Genomic DNA, 27,514 nt, shown 5'->3' with positions numbered 1-27,514 from the left:
ACCTACAATATTTTAAAGGTATACCCTCTCAAGAATACCTTCTAAAGGGGATAAAAATCTGTCCAGCATTAACTAAACTTTGTCACCTTTGCCATGTCTCCATTACCAATTTTCAAAGATTTAAAATTCTCTAAATTGTATACTTTAAAACTAGACACTTTTTTTTAAAAGAATCAAATTATTTCCTTGTCACTGATCATTATAGTTCACAGTACGGAAATAAAGTGGGTTACGCAAAAGACAGAGAGAATCTAGCTATTTTAGTTTTCCGGTCTTTTGCAAGGAACATAATTAAAGAGTTTTCTCCATTACGATATCCACAGTAAAATGAACAGCAAATCTAAAAAGAGGTCTATTCTTTTTCAAGCCCTTTCTAGTTTTCCATTACAGGAGAGGTAACAATCCTGAATCCTCCTGGTGTATGGATTTGCCTCATACTGTGTTTCATGCATCTCCTGCTAAACTCTGATCCCAAATGAAAATTAAGATTAGATTATTAAGGCTTAATCACATAGCTTAGCTTAAATCAGCTGCTTCAAACTCTCTTGTATATAATTCACAGTAAGAAATACATTTTATCCCATGAAAGAAAACATGCAGACATACACAAACTTATATGTAAGTGTGTATAAAATCCTGAAACAAAGATTTACTGGCTTATATAATAATGGAGAACTAAGTATGCTTCTGCCTCTAAGTTAAATGGCCACCTAAACAAATTCTTGCCTGCCTTCCAATCTAAATCATCTGGTCTGAGCAACACTGGCCTTAATAAAACACCAGAAACATACTGGACCAATACCATCTCATTCTGTATTTCTGAATGAAACTCGGAAGCTCAGCTAATATAATTAGAACCTCAATTAGTCACCAGAGATTTTACACTAAGGCCTCAGTGTAGCTCATTGCTGATTTACAAAGTCAGCCTTGGAAAGGGGCAAGTTGTTTCTTTCCTACCTGCTTTTCAATCTTCTTAAAATGGTTATCAGTTTATTTATTAGAATTATTAGAACTGGTGGTGTCTCATGAACATCTACTCTTTTAAAGTGCCCCACATATTCTTAGTGTGGGACAGGCCTAGGTGTCCCCCTGGTGTAAGAGATCAGGAAACTAAAATTCAGAGGAGAGTTGATTTGCTCCTGGTCGTACAGCTAGTCGACAGCAAGCTAACCTAAAACCCAGTCTGACTTGTGCTGCACTGTGCTAGTGCTGCTGGGGCAGACTCTATAGGGTGTCCAGTGGGACCCCTTCCGTCTTCTAAAAAGATTCCCTGCTTCATTTCTGCTTCAAGGAAAAGAACTCCAGGCCCCAAGCCTCCTGCAACACGTCTCAGTGGAGATGAATTTGAGGCCTCTATAAAGAGAAGCCTTGAATCAGGCAGGGAGGTTGGGAAAGCTCTTTTGAACAAGTGATAGCTAACTGAGCTGGAAAGGATGAGCAACATCTAACTCAGTAAAGAGGAGGAGGAAGTACGTTCAAGGCAGAGGGGACACCATATTTGAAGCCTGTGACAGAAGAGGGATGGTTAGAGCTGAGGACATCTTAGAGTACTTGAGAGGTGATACAGCCAGACTTGCAGCAGGCCAGGTGGGGTTCTCTCTGTTTTTTCCTTTTCCTGAGGAAGAAATAAATCTCCTGAACAATTTGGTACGGTGTCTTAGGCCACCAGATTTAACAGAGAAGACATTCCCAGAGAAAGGATGATACTCTAAGGAGGAAGCTTTAGAGAAAAGCCATGCAGGCAATGGGGGTGGGGTGGAGAATGGGGGGAGGGGGGCAAGAGTCCCTCTTAAGTTCTGCTGGCCAAACCTCAGGGTTAGGGAGACCCACGGAAATAAAGTACGTTATGCAAAAGACAAAAGAATCTAGCTATTTTAGTTTTCAGGAGACCTGACTCTGAGAAAAGCAGTAATTTGAGAAAGGGCTCTGCAGTCTGCCCTGGAAAGCTCAGAAAGCACTGCTCCAATGTTCTTCCACCCCTGCCGGCCGGCCTGCCTGGAAGGTCACCTTAATCTCCATACAGGCTGTTTCCTGCAATTTGGGTTTGTGACCACCTTAAGAACATGTCCCTTCCCACCTTCCCAAACACACACACTTTCCTCTTCCCCCAGGGTCCAGACATAAGGAGTGAGGGGACTCTCAAAAATCACAGAGACAACAAGTAAATGAAAGAGAGTGGAATGAGGTCATGGCAATATGATACACGCTCTCCTGCTATAACCCAAAGGAAGCAGTTCTAATTAAAAAACATCACTCAAACCAAAAAAGCACCTAGTTTTCAAAACCACTGTTAGCAGCTAAAGTGATTAGAGAGTTTCAGACTGGCAATGAATTTACTCTCTTTAAGGGAATTTCATTAAATTTCCCCTGTAAATGAAGCTATAAAAAGTCAACCTCCTTGACACCCAGCACTGAAGATCTGTAACTTATGCCACTTACTGGGTGGATACGTCTTCCATAATCTTACCCTTTTTATCAACCTCAGTTAGGATACAAAAGCACAAAGCCACTCAGACAACAAAGATCTGTGGGTCACACTCCAGCACTTTCCCTGTTTCGTCGATGTGCCTAGTTCCAGGCTAAGTTATAATCCAGAGTGCAATGTGTTCTCTAATCCTGTTCAATCCAATTTAGATGATAAAATTGCACCCCAGCACACACATCCCTACTGGTGTGAGGCAACTTTCTTCTGCTTTTGTTCCCACGCCAATTTAGGCATCCAGGCATCTGCTACCCTCCCTTTAACAAGTCAAACATATATCAAATGAAGTAAAATCTACGGATTTTACTCTGTAGTAAAATGAGTTTCAGAGCCAGAGCTGCCCTAGGCACAGTTTCTCAAGACCTATTCCGAGACCTTTTGGGCAGAGGTCACAGGAGCTGGGATTCCCCAACTCTTCTTAGTCTCAGTTTGAGGATCTGGAACCCCATCTGTCCTAAGGGCTCAGCCAATTTCTCTTCCTCCTTACTCTGTGTTCAGGATTCCCTTAAGTCCAGGATCCAGAATTCTTCTCACTATACCTTGTCCTTGCCCCTACCCGCAGCACAGACTGCATCCTTTGGTCAGGGTCCTTCTCTTTCCTCAAGAGCCATGGCTGTTACTCTTAGACATCCGGATCTTACCGGTTAGTTTCTGCCCAGGTTTCTGGGCTGGAAAATTCTTGGTGAGGGATGAGAACAGGGAAGGTGTTATTTAATGATACCCATGGTGTGTGGGAGGGGGTGGTAGAGAGGAAGGGAAGTCCAGAAAGTATTAGCTCCTCAGCTAAGGTAGCCTGGCTGCTTAGAACGTGAAGTTCAGATCCTTGGAGTAATATAAAACACCAATATATGTGTGCTCATATGTCGTATGTCATGAGAATTAGCTACACCAGGTATTAAGGAAATGATCAAGAATTACATGGCTAAACAGTGAAAATGTAGAAAGAGCACTGGAAGAGAGTCAGGAAAACTGTGATCTGGCCCCAAGGTATTATATCACAGCCAAGTCCAGTGACTTTAGAAGTCATTTTTCTTCTTTAGGCTTCATCTATGTAATGAAGGAATTGAACTAGATCAATTCCAAGACACCTTTTAATTCTAAAGTTATGACTGAAAATCATGTTTCAGATTAACTTCATCTTAGTTGTTATTCAGCATGGTCATCTGCTCAACATTTAAACACTAAATAGAAAATAATTATTTGAGAAAGCTAATATATTATTGGCTCTTACAGGTCAGAATCATTTGGAATTTAGCTTGGAATAGTAGTTTATAAAGTACACATAGGAAACAAAAAATTTACGTTCTGAGGGATAAGACACAGTTCTGTTCCACATAATTATTTCAACAGCAAATGTGATATAGTATTCCCTGCAGAGTCAATGCCTGGTGCCTGAAAACATATGTTTTTTCATAAGCACACAAGTCCCAAAGCTGTCTTCTTCATATAATTTTAGTAACGCATTCTGGTCAGCATCAATACAAGGTTATGACAGATTAATTTTTCTTCTTCGGTGTCCAAGAAAACAGGTTCTTTGGATTGACTATATTTGGAAAAACTACAGTCACGCTTTAGGAATACCTATCAAGATCCTTTGAAAAAATAAAAATGACGTATAATATTTATTCTGAAACACTAGTCATAGACAAATAAGACTTTTAAAATATCCTTAATTATAGGATCCAGATACTAAGCTTATAGCACTATGATCTGTGCCTCCAAACATCCATCATCTCCTGCTTATTTTAGAGTAAGAAATGGGAATGGGTTCAATTTCTCCATATTCATAATTTCAGGCAACCAGATAGGTTGGCAACATTTCAAGTGACCCTTATGACCCAGGAAAGGGTACTGCATGTCAGATACTTTAAAGAAAGAGGAAAGAAGAGTAGAGAACATCTGGTATTTCAAACACAGTCTGAGTTGATTTGGATACAATTTGGGTCTGGAAGATATTATTCAGTATTCATGGTGAGATCATCTGATTCATGGTGTTTTCATAACCAAATTTCCCTCTGGAGCAAAAAATCATATGTGGTTACTAAACAAGCAAGTGTTACTAAGACTTCTTTAATCATCTTGGAATGAAGCTGACCAAGGTAGATTATATGAAATACACATATATTCTCTCTCTCTGTATACGTGTATCTCTATTCATCTACCTATACATATATATGTATACATACATGCATTCATATTACACTCCTAGGCATTTTAGATCTTGTTCACACGAATGAATATTCTGGACAAAGGAACTGCATTTCTATAATAATAATTCCTCTCAGCACGTGGCTCTTTTAGAAACCTGGTATAATCTGTGAACTTCCCCCCACCCAAATCCAAATCGATATGTTTTCATTAATCTCTCTGACAGATTTTAAACAGTTTTAGATTTTTAGCTCAATTCCTGTTTCACATTATCTACTAAGATTTTCAGTAACCACCCCCCATAGAAAAAAAAAAAAAAAGGTTAGGTTGCATAAAAAACCAGACTTAAAAGTAAAAAGAGAGGCATCCTTTAACTTCTATAGTTTGCCAAGTGTTTTAGATGAGAACACTTTATAGGTGAGAATAATTTATTGTGATTAAGAGCCACGATTAATCATTCCTACTAAAATTGCTGTTATCTTTTCCTTTAATCATAACAATGAAAACTTCCCATCTCTCACTTACTCAAGTCTGAAATACATGAGAACAAGAATGAAGAAAGAGTCGTTACTTAGTCACCCACTTAGTCACTTAGTCACGAGGCCTTCTTTATCCTCGTCTAAGCCATGCTTTTTAGGTCCCTGTCTTTTCTGGTCTCTTCTCTAAAACCTACAGTTTCCTCCTTCATCTCCACTCCACAGTTCGTGTTCAAACTTCTATCACATCAACCTGGGAACATACTCTCCAAACTAATCACTCCTTTCATATAATGTCATAGTGCTGCTCCCAAAATTATTTTAATAAAACCCAAAGATGATCATAACATTCCCCTTGTTAGATATTTTTAATGAGTGCAGTGAATTTCACATGTCTTAGCCTGGCAGAGAGAAAAAAGCCTTTTCAACCTGGCACCACCCTTGCTCCTACAGCTCCCTTCCTCACACCCCTCCCCTCCAGCCATGCTCTGCTTCTAGACGAGCCTTCTCCTTGCCTGGATCTCATTCCTCTTCTCCATCTGGTAAAATGCTACTCTCTATACACCCAGTTCAAACAGCAGTTACTTGGTGATACCTTCCTTGAACTATCCTCAGCAAAGTTCTTCTGAATTCCTATTGGTCTTGGTTCAAATTCTATTATTTAGTCCCTTTTTTCTATACTATGACATCCATTTACCCCACTAGACTGTGAGTTTCTTGTTCATATTTGAATTCCTGACGCCTGCTACACAGCCTGAGATTTGTAGAAATGCCAAAAAGTGTTATCTATTTATTTAATACTTGTTTTAATTATCAAATGATCTATGACATAGCACCTTTACCCCAAGGAATTCCCATTGCTTTTCACAAGAAAAATAAAAAAATTAAAAAAAAACGGCTCTAGGGCTTCCCTGGTGGTGCAGTGGTTGAGAGTCCGCCTGCCAATGCAGGGGACAGGGGTTCGTGCCCCGGTCCAGGAAGATCCCACATGCCGTGGAGCGGCTGGGCCCGTGAGCCATGGCCGCTGAGCCTGCGCGTCCGGAGCCTGTGCTCTGCAACGGGAGAGGCCACAACAGTGAGAGGCCCACGTATCGCAAAATAAATAAATAAAATAAAATAAAAGGGCTCTGGCAGGGGTGATGGTGATAAGAGCAATGGCAAATATTTATTGAGCAATTATATTATCAGGCATGGTTATAAGATTTTTACATGGATCATCTCATTTTATACTCATAACAATTCTATGAAAACTATTCATTATTATCTGCATTTTCATCCAGATGAAGAAACTAAAGCAGAAAATTATTAACGGGCCCAATGTCAGTTGCATTGCCGAATGCCTGTTCTTAACCTCCAGTGCCTAAACATAGGTCATGAACATGGAAAGACCCTGGGTTAGATAAATATTTAGTAACTAATTTTTTTAAATAGAAAGAAATATAATTTTAACTTGAGATCAAAATATTATAGCCAAGAATAAAATAATCAATGAAGGGTCTTTAGTTTTCAAGACCACTTATTCAGAAGTAAGTGGGAATAAAACTCTTCATAGCAGATTCTAGGATTCATTTCCACATCCCTTCAGCTTTTCAGCACATGAAGTACAAAGCCAGAGCCCTACATGATGAATTTGTATCATAAAATCCACTGTGAGACAAATGGACTGACACCTTTTTGTTCACACATAGTAGTAAATCATCACTAACAAATCATTGTGATAGGAAAGAAAAGGAAAGTGATCTTTCAGTCTAAATAGTTTATAATAAATTCTCTTCTGGAGGTACTGGGTCAATCTTCCTGGAACTTTAACAAATTAAATAGATAACTCCCACTAAATAGATAACTCCCACTTCCCCTACATTTCTTAGGTCAGTACCAGTATTAGGTAAGTGATACAAGGACTGTAACCAAGGCAACCTGTCTACTTCGATCTGGGATGTAATCAAATTGCAGCAGATTACCTAAGACATCCATACAACTTCAATAAATATGGTAACGTTTTTGATGAAATTCAGAGGTAGATCCTGCTGCTTTTTTCTAGGAAACAATAATGAATTTTACTTTTGGTAGGATACCTTGAAGTGATTCTAATTATGCTTTTTCTTAATGAGCACTGGTAGTTGTGAAGGTGGAAGTGGTAGTAAAAATACCTCAACCACCATTTGTTAAGATGTTAATACCTACCAGGCACAATACATACATCACCTTATGAAACTCTCAAGACAACCTGTGGGAAAGTGTTATCACTCCTATTTCACTGAGACTTGGAGAGATTAAGAAATTTGTCTAAGATTGCCCAGCTATCTTGTTGGCAATATGCCAAGTGCAGAGCTGAGATTTGAATCTTGGCATTTCTAACTCTAATTCCTGAGCTCTTGACTATAAAGTCACCACTTTTTTTCTCCAAAATGAGACTTTGAAGATAAGTAATAATTTAAATGAGTAATATGCCTCATCTGTAACTTCTGTAGAACAATAGATTTTGATCTGAAAGACTGCTTATTCGTCACCAGCCAGGAGCTCTCCTTCCTAGACAAACCTGAGACTGATTATAAGAAACCTGTGTCAGCTGCACTAACACTGAATGCCCTGAGGTGATTAATCACGCACACAAGAGGGCCCTCAAAAGAATGGGTCAGGAGTCAAGGAAAATATCCAGGGTCCTGATGCAAAATAGGTCTCTTCCAATGTTATAGCAAGAGAAAAAATGTTTTAAAAGAAACAACGAAATACAAATGAACAAATTGAATCTCAGAGTTGAAAGATCTTTATTCAAAACATGGAGACATCACTAGTACTCAAAATTACTTACTACATTATAGAAACGAATCCATACATTTATGCAGTGTCCAGGGGTTACATAATGAGGCAAAAACTGCAATAATTCTTTTCATTTTTTTTTCAAATCACTAAATTCCTAGATTTATAATGGAAAACCTCTGTATTAACTGCAAATTACCCTAAAACTTAGGGGCTGAAAATAACAAATATTTGTCATCTCATAGCTTTCTGTGGGTCAGGCAGGTGGGAGTGCCTTACCTAGGTGGGCAGGCTCAGGGCCTCTTGCAAGGTTGCAATCAGGGGTCATCTAGGGCTGCAGTCATCTCAAGGCTCGACTGGAAGGAGATCCACTTTTAAGCTCTCTCACATTGGCACCTGTGACATGGCAGCTGGTTTTCCCAGGGGCAAGTGATCCCACAGAGAGTGAGAGTACCCAAGACAGAAGCTGTAGTCTTTAACCTTGAAAGGGGTATACCATCACATCTGCCATGTTATATTCCTTGGCAGCAACTGACCAGGTCCAGCCCACACTCAAGGGAAGGGGAATATACAGGAGTATGAATTCTAGGAGGTGGGGATCAATGGGGGCCACCTTAGAGACTGTCTACCACGGCCTCTATTCTGTTTTGATTTTAAATACTAAGCGATTTGTGATGACAGACTTTACAAAGGGAGAGGATATAGGGTGTGCTTATCTACAACCCCTGACTTTATTTTTTTCCATTTCAAATATTTAAATGTGTCTTCACCCCAACGGGCATAGTAAAACAAAACTTTGCTCATTCCTTTATAAATACTCTTATTCACCTCAATTTAACTGTTCACTCAGTCAAGATCAGGGAACAGTCTTCCAGAAGACAGGGTAGAATATGATTTTTAGTCTCTAAGTCTTATTCTCTAACCATCTCAATGTATATACATACACACTTGTGTGCACACATACTTGTGTTTTAGAACACAGCCACAAACCAGAATACAAAATATCAGGTTTGACTAGCAAGAAATTTCTAGAAATATATTTAAGAGAAAAATTTCACAATTTTTATATGTCATAGTCCTCCTTAATGAATAGAGAATAAAACTGAAAAAAGACTGATATAAACCTTATTCTATTACATAACTCTTCTGGTGATGGAAAGTAAAGGAAAAAATATATAGCACTTCTTTGTGATATCAGAATGTAAATTACTTGATTCAAATTAGGTAGTATTTATAGTCACCAGTTCATAACCAACTTCTCAGTACTGTATACTTTTTCGAAACCTAATGTATCCTCACCGTATTATTAGGGACAAAATAATTTAGATTTTTTTTAAGAGACTGCACTTATTCTAGGTAGCAAATTATAAAAAGAAATGTATTGTGTCTGTTCAGTTTATGCTGGCTCCTTATAAACGTCTTTCAAACTGACTACTATCAAATTATTTTTAAACTCTTACCTAAAGGCAGTCACTTGAGATGTTCACCAATAGAATACCTCTTCTGCGAATTCTACTCAAAAAGGGCCTCCTCCTAACTCTGTTACGTTGAGAAAGACAATGCAGGCTATAAAAATGTCACAGGCTACAACTGCTGATGAAATGGCTTCTTAATTAGGATAGGCTGAACTCTGGCTCAGTGGAAAGACTCCGTAATGCATTTGCTTTTATACACAGGTTTCAGAGACTCCCAATTATTAGCTATAAAAGGGATTTTAAAAACTTGATTCCAAAAGCCATCTGTAGGAGTCTCTTAAAAGAATTTAGATCATGACAGTTCTAATTTGGTCTTGTCACTACCTCCACAGCTGGCTCTAAAGAGTGGATTCCACAGATAGTGCTGTGTATTGAGAAGCCTTTAATAAGACTGCATATCCCAAAACTTGAATATTACCATCATTGTTTACCAGGCCTAAGGGCTACAGTATTATTTCTTTAGGAGTAACCTGTTATAGGAGTGGGGTGAGGATAACTATACAATTAAGTGATTATTGCCACTAATTGCCTATCTAATCAGAGCGCATGCAGGAAAAGAGGAAAGTACAGGCATGTTTTCAGAGCCAGAATGAAGGGAAAGGCCTGTGGCACTGGCTGAGAGAGCTGTTAGAGAAGGATGCCCAGGGAATCATGAGCATCCAAAGGAACCTGGAGAGAAAAGCCCAACGGAGAGAAGGCTTTCACAGAAAATTGGGGGTAAAAGGCACAAAAAGACAATCTTCTCATTTTCTACTTTTGCCCAGGATTGGCATTCAGGTGTATTTAGAGCAAAAACAAAGTCTTATAGCACAGATAGGGGTCTTGGAAACTGGGAAAGGAAGGGAGAGAGATACAGAAACCCTACTGCCAGATGCCTTATGCTTATTTACTTATTGTTCAGCCTTTTCACACCATCCCTTACTCTGGAAAAAATGAATTATGTTTATATGATGTGTTGTGTAAACATAAGTGCCTTAACTAATTTTTGATCCATCTTCTGATTTTTGATCTATTAGAGAAATGGTTTAGATTCACATGCTTTTTGTTCTATATTTAAACTACAGCCCAAGGACTTTGTCACTACAAAAGGTACACAGACATCATCTTAGATTTGTCTAGGGTTCAGGGGAAATAGACAACTTTCAAAATCAAAATTAGATTTGACTAGGTTAGAAAGGGGGCCCATCCTCAAGTAACCAATGATGTCAGGGAAGCTACAGTGTCCTGATTCTTTACTCTTTCTTATGTACAGAGGGCTATGAGGGTAATTCAGAATGAGAAAAGCCTTCTCTAAGACCTTTTCCATAGCTTTCACTGTGGGAGGCTGAGAAGACTTACATCCTAGCAATAAAGAGGGTATAAGTTACGATCTGTTGCCTAACAAACCACCCTTAAACATCGTGGCTTAAAATAACAATCATTTATTCTGTAGTTTCCGGTCATGATATTCTGCTCATGCTTCTGCAGTTTAACACCTTGCACTGGGTTCAGCTGGATAGTCCTTCTGGTCTGAGCTGGGCTCACTACATCCGTAGTCACCTTTCAGGTGAGCTAGGGACAGCTAATATAGGGGAACCTCAGCTGAGATGTTTCATCTTTTCTATGTCATCTTTCATCCTCCAGTGGGCTGGACTAGGCTAGTTCACATAATAGTAGCAGGGTTCCAATAAAGTAGTTAGAAGCAAACAAGCCCTCGTGAGGGCCAAGCCTGCAGCACACACAACATCAGTTCTACCACTGTCTACCAGCAGCCCAGATTCAAAGGGTAGGAAAATAGACTCCATTTCTTAATGGGAGGTGCTGCAAAGAATTGTAGCCATTTTTGCAATTTACCCCAAAAACTCTGAGGAAGATTCTATTCAGGAAAACATACCTATTTCCTATACTGGACCAAAGTACCTGGTAATGTTAAATCAAGTGCCCCTGCTAGGGAACCTAATTAATATAGCTTTGAAATCTTTCCCATAATGACTAGCACATGGCATGTACTCAAACAAGTACTAGAAACACTTATAAATTTTTATCATAGAAAATTAAAATCAAAATAATTTGCAAATTATAAAAAGGAAAAAATGAAATCTAGTAATTTAATAAATTCCAGTTATTGAATTTTAAATATTTCTTTGTGTCCAACAAAGCATCAAGTATCAATAATTTTCTGAAAGCGTGTTGTCATAAAATTCTTGATGATAGATTCAGGTGCCTGTTAAATGATCTGAAGATCTATGCAGGATTTTCTTCCCTCTAAATTGGATTTCTTGATAATGATTATGATACATCTATTTATTGTATGTGCAGGCACCATACTTTGTGCTTTAAAATGTTCATGTCAATTATTCTTATACCCCTGTGAGATAGATGGCTGCAATACATTTTCAGATAAAGATCCTGAGGATTAGAGGGTTAAATAATTTTGCCAAATTCACATAGCCAGTAAGTGCCAAGGCTAAGACTGAACCCAGAATTCTAAGGCTGATAACCTTCCTGCAATTCTGGTTCTCCAAACATTTACTTATTGATACTAAGGTCTAGATAACTAAACAAAACCGATCAGAGAACATTAATAATAACACTGATCAAGTACTCTCTATATGTCAGGCACTGTTCTAAGTGTTTACAAGCATTACTTTATTTAATCTCACAATAACCCAATAAGGAGGTATTATCTATGTTTTACCGATAAGTCCCCTAAAGCCAAGGAGGCTAAGAAACTTGTCCAAATTTCTAGGGGAGTGTCAAACTGGGATTCAAACCTATGAAAGTTCTGTTCTTCTCCCTCTAAACTCCCTGTGTTCCAGAGGAGTGGGCAACAGTGGTCCACTGGATGATTCCATCCTCTGGCTTAATTTCATCTGGTCCATGAGAAAAGTGCCAACAAATAACATCTCAATTGTTTTTACCTGTGACATCTTAAAAGAAATACGGATATTAAGCCACTCAAATCTGTCTTGCCTCCCTCTACCATTAATTTCTGCCTATTTCTCTTGGGATAATTTTCTATTCTGCTACCACTGGCAGAGTCTAACACATGGCAACATTTGAATATCTGTAGAATCTATTTCCAATTTGTTGTAGTATTTCAAAGGTCAGATTTTTTAACTCCTCTTAAAAACCTTTGGCAACTTGACATTTTCCAAAGAAATGAGTTCTACATTTCTTCATATGGAGATCATATGACCTAACTGGGATGAATTTGGAGAAGTCTGTTAGTCTCAAAACTAACAGAAGAGTGACTAAATGAAAAAAAGAACCCTCTAAAAATCAAGTAAAGGATACCCCAAGGTCAACTTTCCTTTATAGTTTTTCAGAAGGGTCAAAGACTACCCTGCTTTGAAATACCAGCTGTCTATGAAACTGTGCAGAATATCTTCTCAGAATGGACTCCTGATACATGAGAGAACTTCAGAAAAGTATACTTACACCCCCAAATTAAAAAAAAAAAATCCCACTATAGAATATGTGATAGGCTGAAGTAATGATCCCAATTCTTCATTCCCAGGTAGTTATTAAACTTCCACACCCTTGCCTCATAGTCATTAAACTGGACTTTTCCTCCCCTTGAGTTTGAACTTGGACATGTGACTGCTGTGACACAAGCAGAGGCTTAAAATGTGCTCCTGCAGTTGGACATGCCCGCTATTGCTCCAAACTTTTGCTTAAGATATCCAATGATCTAAGGAAGATGAAAGATACAAGGAACCAACGTAGTCCCAACCCACAGCTTGGAACCAAGCCCAGACTATATCAGCTAGACTCCAATGAAATTTCCTCCTCTACCTCAAGAGATGACAAAGTGTATTAAATAAGAATCAAGATTAAGATAAAGATATAGATCCTCAGCAGTAGGTTAGGTTCCTGTACAAGCTCAGTGGCACACTTCCTAAATTCAAACCTGAAATCTAGGAAAGCCACAAATCACTACAGATCATGTACCTTGGCTTTGTTTTAGAAGCCTCAACACTGAAAATGTTACGGTGTGAATATCAAGGGTTTACCGACTTTTTGCAGCCTTGTTTCTTTGGTTCATTTATTTATTCTTCCTGGAATTCCTTCTTTGCCTACTGAAACCTTATTTATCCTACAGAAGTTAGTTTGAATGTTGTTTCCTCCATAATGTTGTTCCCAATCTACCCAATTAAATTACTTCTGCTTCTGAAACTTCATAATACAGTAGCCACCCCATATCCACATTTTTGCTTTCTATGGTTTCAGTTATACACGGTCAACCATGATACAAAAATATTAAATGGAGGGCTTCCCTGGTGGCGCAGTGGTTGGGGGTCCGCCTGCCGGTGTGGGGGGCGCGGGTTCATGCCCTGGTCCAGGAGGATCCCGCGTGCCGTGGAGCGGCTGGGCCCATGGGCCGTGGCCGCTGGGCCTGCGTGTCCGGAGCCTGTGCTCCACAGCGGGGGAGACAGCGGCGGTGAGAGGCCCCCGTACCGCAAAAAAAAAAAAAAAAAAAAAAAAAAAAAAAAAATATATATATATATATATAAAATGGAAATTTTCAGAAATAAACAATTCCTAAGTTTTAAATTGCATTCTGAGTAGCGTGATGAAATCTCCAGCCTTTGCTCAGTCCTGCCTTGGATACGAATCATCCCTTTGTCCAGTTTATCCAGCTAGGTAGTCACTTAGTAGCCAACTTGGTTATCAGACTGACTTTGCAGTACATTGCAGTGCTTGTGTTCAAGTAACCCTTATTTTTACTTAAACACATTATTGACTGGAGACGTATTAATTCGTCTTTTGTTACCGGAACGTTATTGACCGAAGATGTATCAATACGTTTTTAGACAGTGGTACAATTAACATAACATGAGAAGTTGTTAGAGCTTAAAATTGATCAAGGGTTCATTATACAACTTATGATTGTCGTTATCATTCACATTTTGCTCCGTTAGGTTTTTGTTCCAATCTTGTGTATATTATAAACGTAAAACTTTCAAAAATGATGCATTGTGAAATGTTGAGTGAAGAAGAATTTTTCGGTGAATTTTATGCAGATACTTTCTCTGACTGTCTGAGCGACATATATACTAGTGTCTCAGAAAATGATAGTTCTTCAGAATATAGTTCTGATTCAGATGATGTGAATATTAGACCAACAAAAAGACAAAAAAACCTCAGTGATCTATTCTGATACGGAAAGTGAAAATGAAACGCACAGTGCTAGAGAATGCTCCTTTGCTTCTACAGAAGAGTGGATTGAAGACAGCATTTCATGAAAACTGTAAGAATTTACAGGTGTGTCACGTGTAACTACAGACTGTAATAACCTGCAAAGTGTTAGTGAAATAACAGAATTAATTTTTGGCCAGCCAAAATAAAAATCGCTGGCCAAGTGCAGAAGCAGCGATGATAGCAATTCGGATCTGCCAAACAGGAGCCTTAAAGTGCTTCCTTTAGGTGAAAAGGTGAAAGTTCTCCACTTAACAAACAAACAAACAAAAATTGTATGCTGATGCTGCTAAGATCTATGGTAAGAAGGAATCTTCTATCCATGAAATTGTGAAGAAGGAAAAAGAAATTCATGTGTTGCTGTCGCACCTCAAACTGCAGAAGTTATGGCCACACAGTGCAAGCTAATTGCTTATTTAAGATGGAAAAGACATTAAATTTGTGGGTGGGACACACAAACAGAAAACATGTTCCAGTTGGTAGTAACATGTGGCACCAGAAAGCAATAGAGCCCACATGAAGACTTCAGCAAGGGATCCCCTAAAATGTGTTAACAGCATTTACTGCAAGTAAGGGATGGTTATAAAGATTCAGCAATAGGTTTGGACAGAAAAATATAAAAATTACTGGAGAGGCTGCATCTGCCAATAAAGAAGCCACTGCTGAATTTGTGGCAGAGTTGAAGAAGTTAATTAAGGAGAGAGGCCACATCCACAAAACTTTTATTACTACAGCATATTGCTATAATTTTTCTATTTTATTATCATTGTTGTTCATCTCTTACTGTTGCCTAATTTATAAATTAAACTTTATCAAAGGTATGTATGTATAGGAAAAAGCAGTATATATAGGGTTTGGTACTATCTGGGGTTTCAGGAATCCACTGCAGGTCTTGGAACATATTCCCCGCAGATAAGGGGGGGGATACTGTAGTTGTCTATTCCTATTATTGCACTGCTACAAAGTGTGGCAGTCTGCAAACTGTTGGTTACCAGTCTGTGATCAGACATAGAAAGAAACTGAGAGAAAGCAATTAGGAATTGTTAAGCAATTTGACAGTAGTTTTATGTCTGATATACTTATTTTTTTAAAAATTGGCCTCGTATTTGTCTTTTTTTCCTTTTAGTAATTCATTTTTTTTTGTTTTAAAAGTATCGGCCCATGACAGATTCAGAGTTTTGAAAAAATGGTTCTTCAACATAGATATTTTGAGCAACACTGTATTACAGCATACAGCACTTATTTCATTCTATTTAGCACTGTAGTTAACGTACATGTCTTGCCCACTAGCTAGCTTGCCTACCTTCCTTCTTTTATCCACCAAAGCTGACATCACAGTATTTTGGGGGATACAAGCTCCACAGGTAATATTGATAGAAAAGGAGTTGAGATTCTGTAGTCTTACATTTAAACTAAACTTTTAATATTCTCTATGAAAAACAGAGGGTGACTTTGTTTTGTTTAACCCCCGATTATTTTTATTGTAGGCCAGTACCCCATGAAGGAAATATATTCTTTACCTTTACTTTGTGACTCATTCTATCAAGACTTCTATGATGTTACACTTACAGAAATAAAAATCCACCTAACATTTGCATAATCATTTTGCAATGAAACATGGTATCACTTCATCTTCAAACAAAGCACAGGCAAGTTCATGGTGGCGGCAGACTTATTAATGGACTCAGCACCAAGGCATTGGTGCTAGGCTTTCAGCCTCTTTTTTGCTAGGCTCACTGTTCAGATAAGAACCTTTATAACCAACAGACAACCTGAAACCCCTTTTTAAAATCTGTATGGTGGTCAGAATGTCACTGTAATAAACACAGGCTGAATCATTTGTGATTTGAGGATGATCCAGCCTCATTCAGAGATTAATTATATTTATATACTGGGAGCCTGGCTGTCATTTGGCAGATAAGCTCTCAGCAATGCTCAATGCCTGGCTTCTCCTACAGTTCCCCGCCTCAAGCCATGCTCAAACCCAAGCAGTCCTGCTTTCTTGGCAGACTAGCCAAGGATAAGAGAAATTGGCAATCCTGAGCTATGCTCTTCTCCTTTGTTGAATATGACGGAAATAAAAGTAATGATACCTAGAATCAACCAGTTTTTATAGCTAAATACTCACTGTGATAGAAACATGAAACACTCATAGCACTGTTCCCAAATTACACCAAGTAAGTTTCTTTTCGTTCTTTCCTCTATCACCTTCTGTTCTTTCTTAATGTTCTTGTCACTGGCAATGAACAGTGATTAAGGTGGTTGAGAAGAAAGAAAGAAAAGTAATTAAAAAGTCATTTTAGGGTCACAGCATGAACTTTCATTAGAAAATTATCTAATTTCCTATTATTCAAGTAGGGAGTTAGGTAGATCAGGTACTTAGAAAAATAAGCGAAACCAAATATGACTTGAGCTCTTTTATAGGAGAATAAAAGATTGAAGCTAGACAGCTGAAAAGCATAACCTCTAAATTTAATCCTCTAATAACAGTGCTTAAGGCAAGTTTTAATACATGGATTTTACTCAAAGACTAGGGGTGAATTTATCAATTATCAAACTATTTTTCCTTAAGATCTTGAAAATTTATGAGGTTTCAAAACCCATTTTGAATTTGGTTAGTCTTTTCTCTATTTTCCTCTCCTTGAAAAAGTTGATTTCATAATTCATAATTTATATAATGCTCCCTGAACATCACCACTTTGTAAAAAGCAAAATAATTTCCTAAATGTACTATATATTAATGATCTAATAAACAGATTTTTAAAAGTCATTCTTTCAGGTACCATGACAGTAGTTACCATACAAAAATTAGTAATGACTGTAAACAGTAAACGCAATACAGGAATGACTCTTGTAGGGCATTTGTAATCAGGCAAAAGACAGTTTGTGTATTTTATAGGTGTAAGATTGTAAATATTTTAGCTTTATCTAATTATGAGCTTTTTCATATTCTAATACATAAAAGCTACCTTCTCATCTCTTTTTCATTTGCCATTACTTAAGATAAATAATAACCCCTAATTACAAAGTTTGCAAAACTGGGAACCAATACCAAGAATCACCACTAAATTAGGATATTCTGGGACTTCCCTGGTGGCGCAGGGGACATGGGTTCGAGCCTTGGTCCAGGAAGATCCCACATGCCACAGCCTGTGCACCACAACTACTGAGCCTGTGCTCTAGAGCCCACACACCACAACTACTGAAGCCAGCACACCTAGAGCCCATGCTCAGCAACAAGAGAAGCCACCACAATGAGAAGCCCACACATCACAACGAAGAGTAGCCCCTGCTCGCTGCATCTAGAGAAAGCCTGCGTGCACCAATGAAGACCCAACACAGCCAAAAATAAAAAAGTAAATTTATTAAAAAAAAAAAAAAAAAAGGACATTCTGTGTTGGAAATCTAATGTACTCCTGACCTGTAAAGAGTTCACTAAGGGGTATAATCCCATTTGCGCTTACTTTCTATCATTTATTTTGTCATTTACTTTCATTTACTTTTTTTTGCTCTATCATTCCTCTCAACAGTGTAAGTTCTATAATACAAGGTACCTTGCCTTTTTGTTCACACTATACCCCTAGAGTTTAGAACAGTGCTTTGCACATAAACTACTCACATAGTTTTTAAATGACTCATCTTATTTGGGGAGAGATAACTTTTAAAGACAATAAAAGCTCCATTATTTTTCATTTTCCTGTAATTAAGTACCAAGGAAAGTGATACATCATGCCTAAGCTTATTTGACTCATGCTAACAGAGCAGTTTATATGCCTTTGAAGCTTTATACTACAGATTTAAATTAATTAAACTTAATGTCTTCAAATCCCCACAAATATTTAAAAGGCAAACTAATTAAGTAAAAACAAGTTGAAAAAACAGCTAAGATCTATGAAAAAAAATTATTTCATTTTTCTCATGGACTTCACAGGAGTATATACATGCCATTTCATTAAAATCACATATATTTATATATTCTTGGCTTGTATGATTTTTAAGCACTGTGGAACACTATTATACTTGGTAAACTCTAATGTTTTCCATAGTCAAAAAGAGTAACAGCGTTTTAAGAAATCTTAGAAATCACTTGGTTCCCCTATTGATTTTTTTTTTTTTTTTTTTTTTTTGCGGTACGCGGGCCTCTCACTGTTGTGGCCTCTCCCGTTGCAGAGCACAGGCTCCAGACGCACAGGCTCAGTGGCCATGGCTCACGGGCCCAGCCGCTTCGCGGCATGTGGGATCTTCCCGGACCGGGGCATGAACCTGTGCCCCCTGCATCGGCAGGTGGACTCTCAACCACTGCTCCACAAGGGAAGCCCCCCTATTGATTTTTATAGATATGAAAACTGAAATCCAAAGTAGCCAAGATCACAAAAACTAGAGTGGACCCAGATCTATTAACTCTTAGCCCAGAGTGAATTTAATGATATCATACTGATAAACAGGAGTGAGAAAGCTGATATAGTACAGAAGATCTTTCTGTATACTACAGCTCTTTACCTATACTGGCACTTACTGACCTTTTCTAATTTCTGAACACATTGTAGTGACCTGGTTTGTAAAAAACATATTCAAATTAGCATGGGGCAAACTATTTCTGGTTCTCAGAAAAAGAACATAGGAAGTAGTACTCTTTTACCAATTTATCATTCTCTTTCTACTAAATAGGCCCCTCAGAGTAACCCTGATGGTCCATGATGTTAATTTCGTGCTCACAATGCTGGTATCATCCTAGAGCTCAGTGAGAGCCTCACAAAATAGTTCAACATTTTGGTGTTTCCTACTGCTTCTCGGTAGCTCTTTAATGAACAGTTCTCTTCCTAGCATTGAACTTATTTTTTTGTTTTAACTGCTCTATTCTAAGCTGCCTGGTCTGCCATTCCAGTAGGCAATTTGAGCACTTTGCTGCTAGGAGAAAGAGAGGTTTAGCCTACCATGCTATGTGTAAGGCTTTCTATCAAGTCTGGGCTTCAGCAGGTAGAACAGATTCTTGAACAGGCCAACCATGAGTGCCTCTATACAATTCCAGATGTCACTGGTTGAAATCCCAAAGCAGAGAGCCAAAAGCAGGGTCGCTATTGTTCAGAACCATATTAAGTAGCTAGAAGGCAGCATTATCATTGCTCCCAACAAAAGCTGGGAAGTTGGAAGAATCCAGAAGATACGGTCCAGAATATTATTGGAGCTTATGGAATTTCTTTGACTGTAAAAGTCTCGCAGAAGTTCCTTTTCGTGATATTTTTACTTATTTAGACTTTGTTTCCGTGCAAAGAAGGTCAAAGGCAACTTACACTAAAGGGCATACATATAACCATGGATAAAGTATAAATAAAATGTAGAAAACCAGTAGGGTGGTAATTTTATTGGAATAGAAACCATTTCTTCCAATATAATTCCTTTAAACAAACCAATAAAAAATGTTGAAACAGACCTCAGGTTATTTCTCTTTTTATATTAGGGTACTTCATTCTAACATACATGTAGTGATCAAGGCAAAGGATATCAGAGGACTCAGGCTAGTTGGCATGATGGGAGTTGCATGGATTCTGAAAACTATGGTTCAAGATCACAGTTAGGTTCTGCCAGTTTCAGATTAATGTATCTAAGCCTTAGTTTCTTTATCCTTAAAGTGAGGCTAAGATCTACTTCATAAATTGCTTTGAACAGCAAACAAAATAACTATACAAGTATAAATAGGATATGAATTTCACTCTCAAGAAGCTTGCAATCTAGGTAAGAAGACTATAATCTAGAGGGAGAAAGTGATGAATGTCCTAAGAGTTATGATGATATACTTTGGGAATACAGAAGAAAGAGATTTTCCATCCAGATAGGAACAAGAAGAAAGATCACCTGGAGGGTGATGTGTGGTGTGGGAGGGTAAGGAGTGTGTCTTTAAAGATGAGTAGTATTTAGTATTGAAGGTGAGCAAGCAAAGTCAAGGAGAGAGATGATGGTACACAGCTAACAGCCAGCAGAGACATAAATCACTAATTCTACTTCACAGGATAAAGTTAAGGAACAAAATCAATAGATAACCTACTACAGTTCTATTCAAACCAATATTCAGACCAAGTTAGAGAAAGTGACTTTTCATATCCAATTAATGTAATGACTGATACTATGGGTTGGAAGAGATAAAAGCCCCACTGAGGACCACTTTATTCTATACTTGTTCTGAGAGAGTAACTGCCTTTAAGGTAAAGCCCTGGAAGTACGCTGCCCTCCCATTACCCCAAGCCTTGCCAATGATTCTCGCAGAAAGAATGGCTTCAAGCAGAGAATTCAACTGTAGATTTCTGCCTCCAGGTCACCATTTACTTGCCTTTTCCATTCAATCAGGGGCCACCTTAGAGAAAAGGCTCATTCTAATTTCTAATGGAAACAATCTTTGTGGTTCAGTACTCTTTCCAAGCGCAATCACTTGGTTTCATTTTGTTTTTTTGGCAAATGACAGAAGCTTTCAAAACATGTTTGGATGCTGAGAAAGGGGGTTTTTAGTGACTTGTAATCTTTAAAGTACATCTCATCTTTTTAAAATTAAATTAAAGAAACAAAGAAAAGAGTCCTAAGAAAAAAAAATGCAAGACATCAGGAAGGATCAAAAGATGGAGGTTAGAATGGAGACAAACAATGAATAAGGTGTAAAATTTAAAGCTCAGCAGCAATTCCAGGCAGCATAAGGGAAATTACTAGAGTTCTCTTTCTCTCTGGTATGTTTTTAAAGGGAAAAAAAGTGATTCTCATGGAAGAGTAACACAGAAAGGAAAGAAGAAAACATCTGGCTGTGGGCCATGATTTACCAGTCACCACCAAAATGAGACTCTTTCTGCTTCTCAAAGTCCATTGCTTTTTCCAAGCAAACATAGGGTCTACTTACACGAAGTCAATTATAATGAAGGGATCTAGACAAATAACTCAGACGACAGGGCCAATACGTAAAAGTCAAATTCTACTCTAAAATATTATTGAAACAAAAACTCTGTATAACCAAACTAGCTCTCACATCCTAGCAACAGCTCACTTACCTCAAACAAAACAAAATATAGTAAAATCTAATTATAAAAATTCCTTGCCTTTGTGACTGTGTGTTTTAACTGGTAATGAATCCAAATTTATGCCAGTGATATGGACACCCAAGTTCTCATTTTATAAACAAAGAATCTTATAATAGTATCATCCACCTAGGTGGTTGTGAAATAAAGACAACCCTTTTTAATTCTTTTTACACAAAATGTTAATGGGAAAGGAAAGTTAACATTTATCATCTGCCTGGAGAAAATTTCTTATGAAAACAACAGTACAAGGGTTTTAGAAGGAAAAAATGCCATGTATCTTAAACTAGAAGTCAAATTTAGTTTTACTTAAATGGTTGTGTCTTTGTTCCAACTTCCAACCATGCTTTTTAAAAGGTACATTCAAACTATTAGTTTTCTTGTATACCCAAGTCAAAAAGAAGGGAGACCCGAAAACTATCTAGGTACCAAAATAGGGTAAGAAGGCTCTGATCATAGATCAGAGATGATCTTGTAATGTTTCCTTCTTCTGGTGTCTTAGAAAGCAATTTCTAAAGGGAATGCAAGTTTCTTTTTGAGATTATGAAATGTGTTCCTGGGACCTCTAAATTCTTTGTGCTGGGAAACATTTTGTTGAATTCACAGAACATTAAGTCTGTCAAGGGTCCTGCACAGACACAGAGGGTATGGTTGGCAGTCAAATTGGACACCTTTGGGATCTTTTAATACTTTCCAATTTACTAGTTAAGGACTCTGTCCTGAGAATCACCAGTGATGACAAAGTAGTGAAACAAGGATTTGTTACAGTCATGGTATTGTCTGTAAAAGCTTTAAATTTATGGAATCCTTTTTCTTGAGGGTGGGGGAAGGGGAGAAGGAGGATTAGAGAGAAGGATAAGATTCTTGGTTGAAAAGATAACCTTTTAAAGTAAAGGGGAGATGGAAGAGAAAAATTACACCATATATCAAGAGCATTACTTATTATAATCCACATTCTAAAACTAAGTAAATTGTTTATAAATAATGTCTGGATTTTTCCCTTCCTAGCACATGTAATTCTTAACTCTGTACTTTCTCCCTCAGAATTACTTGTTCTTTGTCTCAAATAATTTCAAAATCACTTTTGGATGTTGATTTTTTTTTCTTATAAGTAGATGTTATTTTTCAGAGCAGTTTTAGGTTCTCAGCAAAATTTAGCAGAAGGGACAGCATTCCCATATATCTCCCTACTCCCTTTCGAAGCTTCCTCCAGTGTCAATATCCCACATCCGAGTGGTACATTTATTACAAAGGATGAACCTACACTGGCACATCATCATCCCCCAACGTCCATAGTTTATTTTAGGGTCCACTCTTGGTGTTGTTCATTCTACGGGTTTTGAAAAATATATAATGACATGTAACCACCATTATAGTAGCATACAGAATAGTTTCACTGCCCTAAAAAAATCCTCTGTGCTTCACGCATTCATTCCTCCCCTCCCAAAGGATGTTGACATTTAAAAAGTAATTTTTGAAGCAATATATGTTTAAGTATAGACAAGACTTCCCAAATTTTTGACAAGTACTAAATTACCCATTCTTTCCCACTTGAAAAACAAAATAAGTGTTCATCAACAGAAGACTAATTAGCGGCAAACAAAATGCTTTCCTAGTAGCAAGCAAAATTAACAAAAAATTTTAGTGTCATCTAAAAGCAAAGAAAATAAGAAACCAAACTGGAAGATAACAGAATGCAATCAGGACTGTCAGAATTTACACTATGTTTTCCCGTCCTTTGGATTCCGTTTTGAGTGCCGGTTCTAGCCATAAGGGGCAAACTTTTTTTCCCACCGCAGGTTTTCATTTTTCAACAGCCTCCTGACCTACTATTTTGCACTTGCATACATTTTCAAAAATCCAGTTCTGGGCATGAAACAGAATTAATGCTCAGGTCAGGAACTTTGTCTTTAGAAGATGAAATAATGGCAATGTTGGCAACCCACAGTGGGCAAGAGAAGAAAATTAGGTTCTATTTTTTCCCCTTTTTCTCTCTGCAAAACTTCCTTCCTTATTTGATAAGGAGCAGCTAGCTTAAATTTACCGCAAAGTAAATATGAGCAATTCCCTGGAATGAGACCTTTCACACCGAACGTTACACTGGAATGTGACATCAGCATTCCTTTTCAGACACAGTGTGGTCCCCCACCCCTTTCTCCCAAGAAACGTAAGGCTCCCCAAATCAGGGAGCGGCTCAGGTAGGGCCGTGGGTACTGACGCCCGGAGGGCAGCCAGGCAGGAAACGTCTCCTGGAGCTAAACCACTGGTGACAATCGTCCTTTGGGGATGGCTGCCAAACAGGGAGAACATTTTCTTTGGAAGAGGGAGGCAGTGCTTTGGAAGTCAAGTAATGAATGACCAAAGAAAAAATAAAAGACATCATCACCTTTCCCGTTATCACCAGCCGCGGGTGCGAAGGAAGCGCATTCAATCAACGCTCACTCTAGAGAGCCTCGGACAGCCGAGCTGGGAGGGGAGGAGGTCTGAGCTGTCAAAGTCGCATCAGTGACCCCAAACCACAAAGGCTTAATAAAGTTGAACTTCCTGAGGCAGGAAGAAGTAGTGTCACAGCCTCGCCTTAACGCGCCCTAACCTCATCCTTTTCTTTTAGGGAGGCACAGGCGCAGCTGAAACATCTTAAGGAAAGTTTCGAACACTTCCAACCGTTGGACGTGGTTAGACGGGGAGAAATGTCCCGTGCCACCCTCGAGCGCGCGCGCGCGCGCACGACTCTCCGTCGCTCCCAGGTTTCTGGGTTCCGGAGACCCAGAGCTGGCTCGGGCCCAGTGGCCCGTGCGCCCCACCCGCCGCTGGCAGCCAGAGGGCGGCGCCCCGCGCAGGTGAAGCGGCCGCTGCCCCGCTGCCCGCGCCGCCCTACCTTCTTTACTTTGGCCTCCAAGTCCATATCTGTGTGTCAGAGAGGTTCCTCCTGCTGTCCGGTATCTAACACCCAGGTTCGCCTGGCCTCCGGCACCGCTGCAGGTACTAGGGAAGAACTGCTGGGTCTCCAGCGCCACTGCCGCAGCCACTCGCCTGGCGCCGTCAAACTTCCGCCGCCCAGTCCGCTACAGACGGCCTGAGGCGGGGACCGGGAACAAAGAGGCCCAGGCAGCCAATGGCAGCCTGGCCCCGCCGGGCAGCCGCCAATCACCGAGCGCCGCACGCACCTTCGCGGCCTGAGCGCGGCGAAGGCAAGGTGAAGGGCGGGGCCCCGTCCGGGGCGGCGCCCTGCAGAGCGCGTTTCAGTATCCCTGACCTGGTGTCTGAGGCTGCCCTGGCCTTCAGCCGACCTGCTGGTAAAGAATTGGAACCCAGCCTACCTCCAACTGAAGAAGAGCCCTTCCATTCAGTAAGCTTGTACCTGTTTTTGCTTGGGACCTTGGATATGCGTCCAGCGGAGTATTATACCACTACTAGCTTCTTGGTTTCTTTTCCTAGCAAAGACATCGTGGAGGTTGTTAGGGATCCTTTTGATGGGTGTTGCACCCTAATTTCACTATTAAGTTGTGGAGATGGCCTTTTCTTAGATGCTTTTCTCCAAGTCCCAAGCACTGACTGGGAATCTCCTCTCACAGCCTTAATGTCAATGAAGATGGTTACGTGTTTTCTGAGCACTTGTTAGTTCAAAGATGAGGATGATGTGAACCACTTCAGAGACAGGTTATGTCATTCCTTTGGAAGTAGAGCTTTGCCCTTTGTCCTTGTTGTGTGAAATGGTGTGAGGGTGCTCATGTTTTGATGAAGCAGTTTCATAGACATAACAAGCAGCACTGAAACACTAGGGCTGGATACAAATCATGGCCTGATTCAGGAGCAGTTGCAATGAATATACCATTAGCTTGGTGGATCTGAAAGGGATCCTAAGGATTATTGAGTCTAGCTTTCTCATTTTGCAGGGAACTGAGGACCCCAGAGGTATAGGGACCTGCCCAATTTCATAGTCTCCTGGGGGCAGAGCTAGTGCTCATGAGTCTTTAAGCAATGTCTCCAGCATGTTTGGGACAGCAAACACAGAATTTTGACTAATTAAAAGAGAAGAATCGTTTTTTTTTTTTTTTTCCCCAGTTCACGGTAATGACAGAAAATTAAAATGGTCAGATAGCAGGTGACCTCTTAATCTGGCATCTAAATTTAAAAAGGAAAAAGTCCCAAATCATGTAGATATATAGGTCCAGATTTCTCTCCCCCTTACCTCTGGAAATTTAGTAACTGAAAACACCCCAAATTCATTTTGGCTAACACTTTTAACCCTTTGCTTACTTGGCTATTAATGTCATTCAACATGAAACCAAGCAAGACCCTGCAGGACCTTCCCAGGGACAGACCCCCGGTGTCCTCTGCTCCTTGTCTGTAGAAGAGCTTTAGCCGCCTAGGCCTTTCCCAAGTTCCAAAGAGCAGATTTAAACAGAGAACTGAGAAAATGCAGAAACAAAGGAAAACAGTCAAGCAAGGCTAAATAATAATAGTTTAACCATAAAATAAAGTCAAGGACCTTTAGTTCCTCCTTAAGGGCTATAGATAATATCCTGAACCATATCCTTGAGTTGATTTTGCACAAAGCAGACCCTCCCCCCCAAGATGAAAACTGCTGACCACCAGAGTGTAGACCCCAGACCAGTTGGAATGAATGAATCTTCAGGGATTCCTGAAACAGCACCCTGTTAATTCACCACTGACCAATCAGAGAATTGTGCACAAGCTGGTCAGGCACCCTGCAGCCCACACCCCTGATGTTGCCTTTAAAAACCCTTCTGTAAAAGCCATTGGGGAGTTCCAGTCTTTTGAGCATTAGCTTCTTGTTCTCCTTGCTTGGTGCCTTGCGATAAACACTATACTTTACTTCACCACCATCTCATGTCGGTAGATTAGCTTTACTGTGCATTGGATGAGCAGACCCAAGTTCAGTTCAGTAACAGAACATTGATTTATAATGTGATGTTTTCCTTATCCTATTAATAAACTAAAAATGGAATGACCAAAGTGGTCATGAATTTTTCTTCTCACTCAGTTTAAGTAAAACTTTCCCATCCCATTTTCCCAAGCCATCCTACAATGTTTGGGCCCCTGCAAAGTTTACCCAGTGTAAGCTCCAATGAGCATGAGGTTTAGTTATGACAAGGCAACTTGATCTCTTTCAGGAAGCTTAAAATGTCCAGTGAAACAGTTTAAATAAGGCATCAAACAAATGTTGTAACATAAATTTTGGGCTTCTTTGGTGAGATTTCAGAGACAACACTAAGAAAGATATCTGGAGACATTTTATTACCATCATATTTTGCCCTTCTCTCTCTCTTCCCTCTCAACCCTCCCGGCATCACTTTCTGTATCATTGGCAAGGTGAAATGCAGTGATTTCTACCCGGAATCATTACTATGCCAATTATATAGAAGGTAACTTTGAGGTAGATAAATATTAAGTTAGGAGGATTAGATTTCAATTTCTTATTTAGCTATTCAAGTGTTAAGCTAAAGAGATATTAAGGAGTTAGAACTGGCATTGTTTGATGACAAGATGTAGTTGATAACAGAAAAATGAGTAGGAGATGACACATGTTTCTGGCTTGATCATTTATATAGATGGTTCAGGAAAAGGGAAAATACAGGATGATAGGCAGTGTTTTTTTAGTTGTGTTTTCTTGGGGGTGAGGTGGGGACAAAGGGTACAGTTTTGTTTTTTAACATGTTTATTGGAGTATAATTGCTTTACAGTGTTGTGTTAGTTTCTGCTGTATAACAAAGTGAATCAGCTGTATGCATACATATATCCCCATATCCCTTCCCTGTTGCGTCTCCCTCCCACCCTCCTTATCCCACCCTTCTAGGTGGTCGCAAAGCACGGAGCTGATCTCCCTAAGGGTACAGTTTTTAGTATATTGGGTTTGAGGTTGGGGTATTGAAGTAAGGTATCCAAATATAAATCTTAGAGATGAGACTTGGA

The 27,514-nt window shown here is 39.2% G+C and overlaps 1 protein-coding gene across 1 annotated transcript in view; it reads right to left on the bottom strand.

The window, feature by feature from the left end:
* TES (testin LIM domain protein) overlaps positions 1 to 24,661 on the bottom strand; it is a 46,808-nt gene extending 22,147 nt beyond the window's left edge. The window contains exon 1 of the mRNA XM_065883442.1: positions 24,456 to 24,661. Coding sequence (XP_065739514.1) covers positions 24,456 to 24,482 — 27 coding nt within the window. The 5' untranslated portion in view covers positions 24,483 to 24,661. The remainder of the gene's footprint in view (positions 1 to 24,455) is intronic.
* Positions 24,662 to 27,514: the final 2,853 nt, after the last annotated feature.

Source organism: Phocoena phocoena, chromosome 9 (assembly GCF_963924675.1).
Source record: "Phocoena phocoena chromosome 9, mPhoPho1.1, whole genome shotgun sequence".
NCBI lineage: Eukaryota > Metazoa > Chordata > Mammalia > Artiodactyla > Phocoenidae > Phocoena > Phocoena phocoena.
This window is presented reverse-complemented; position numbering and strand designations above follow the sequence as displayed.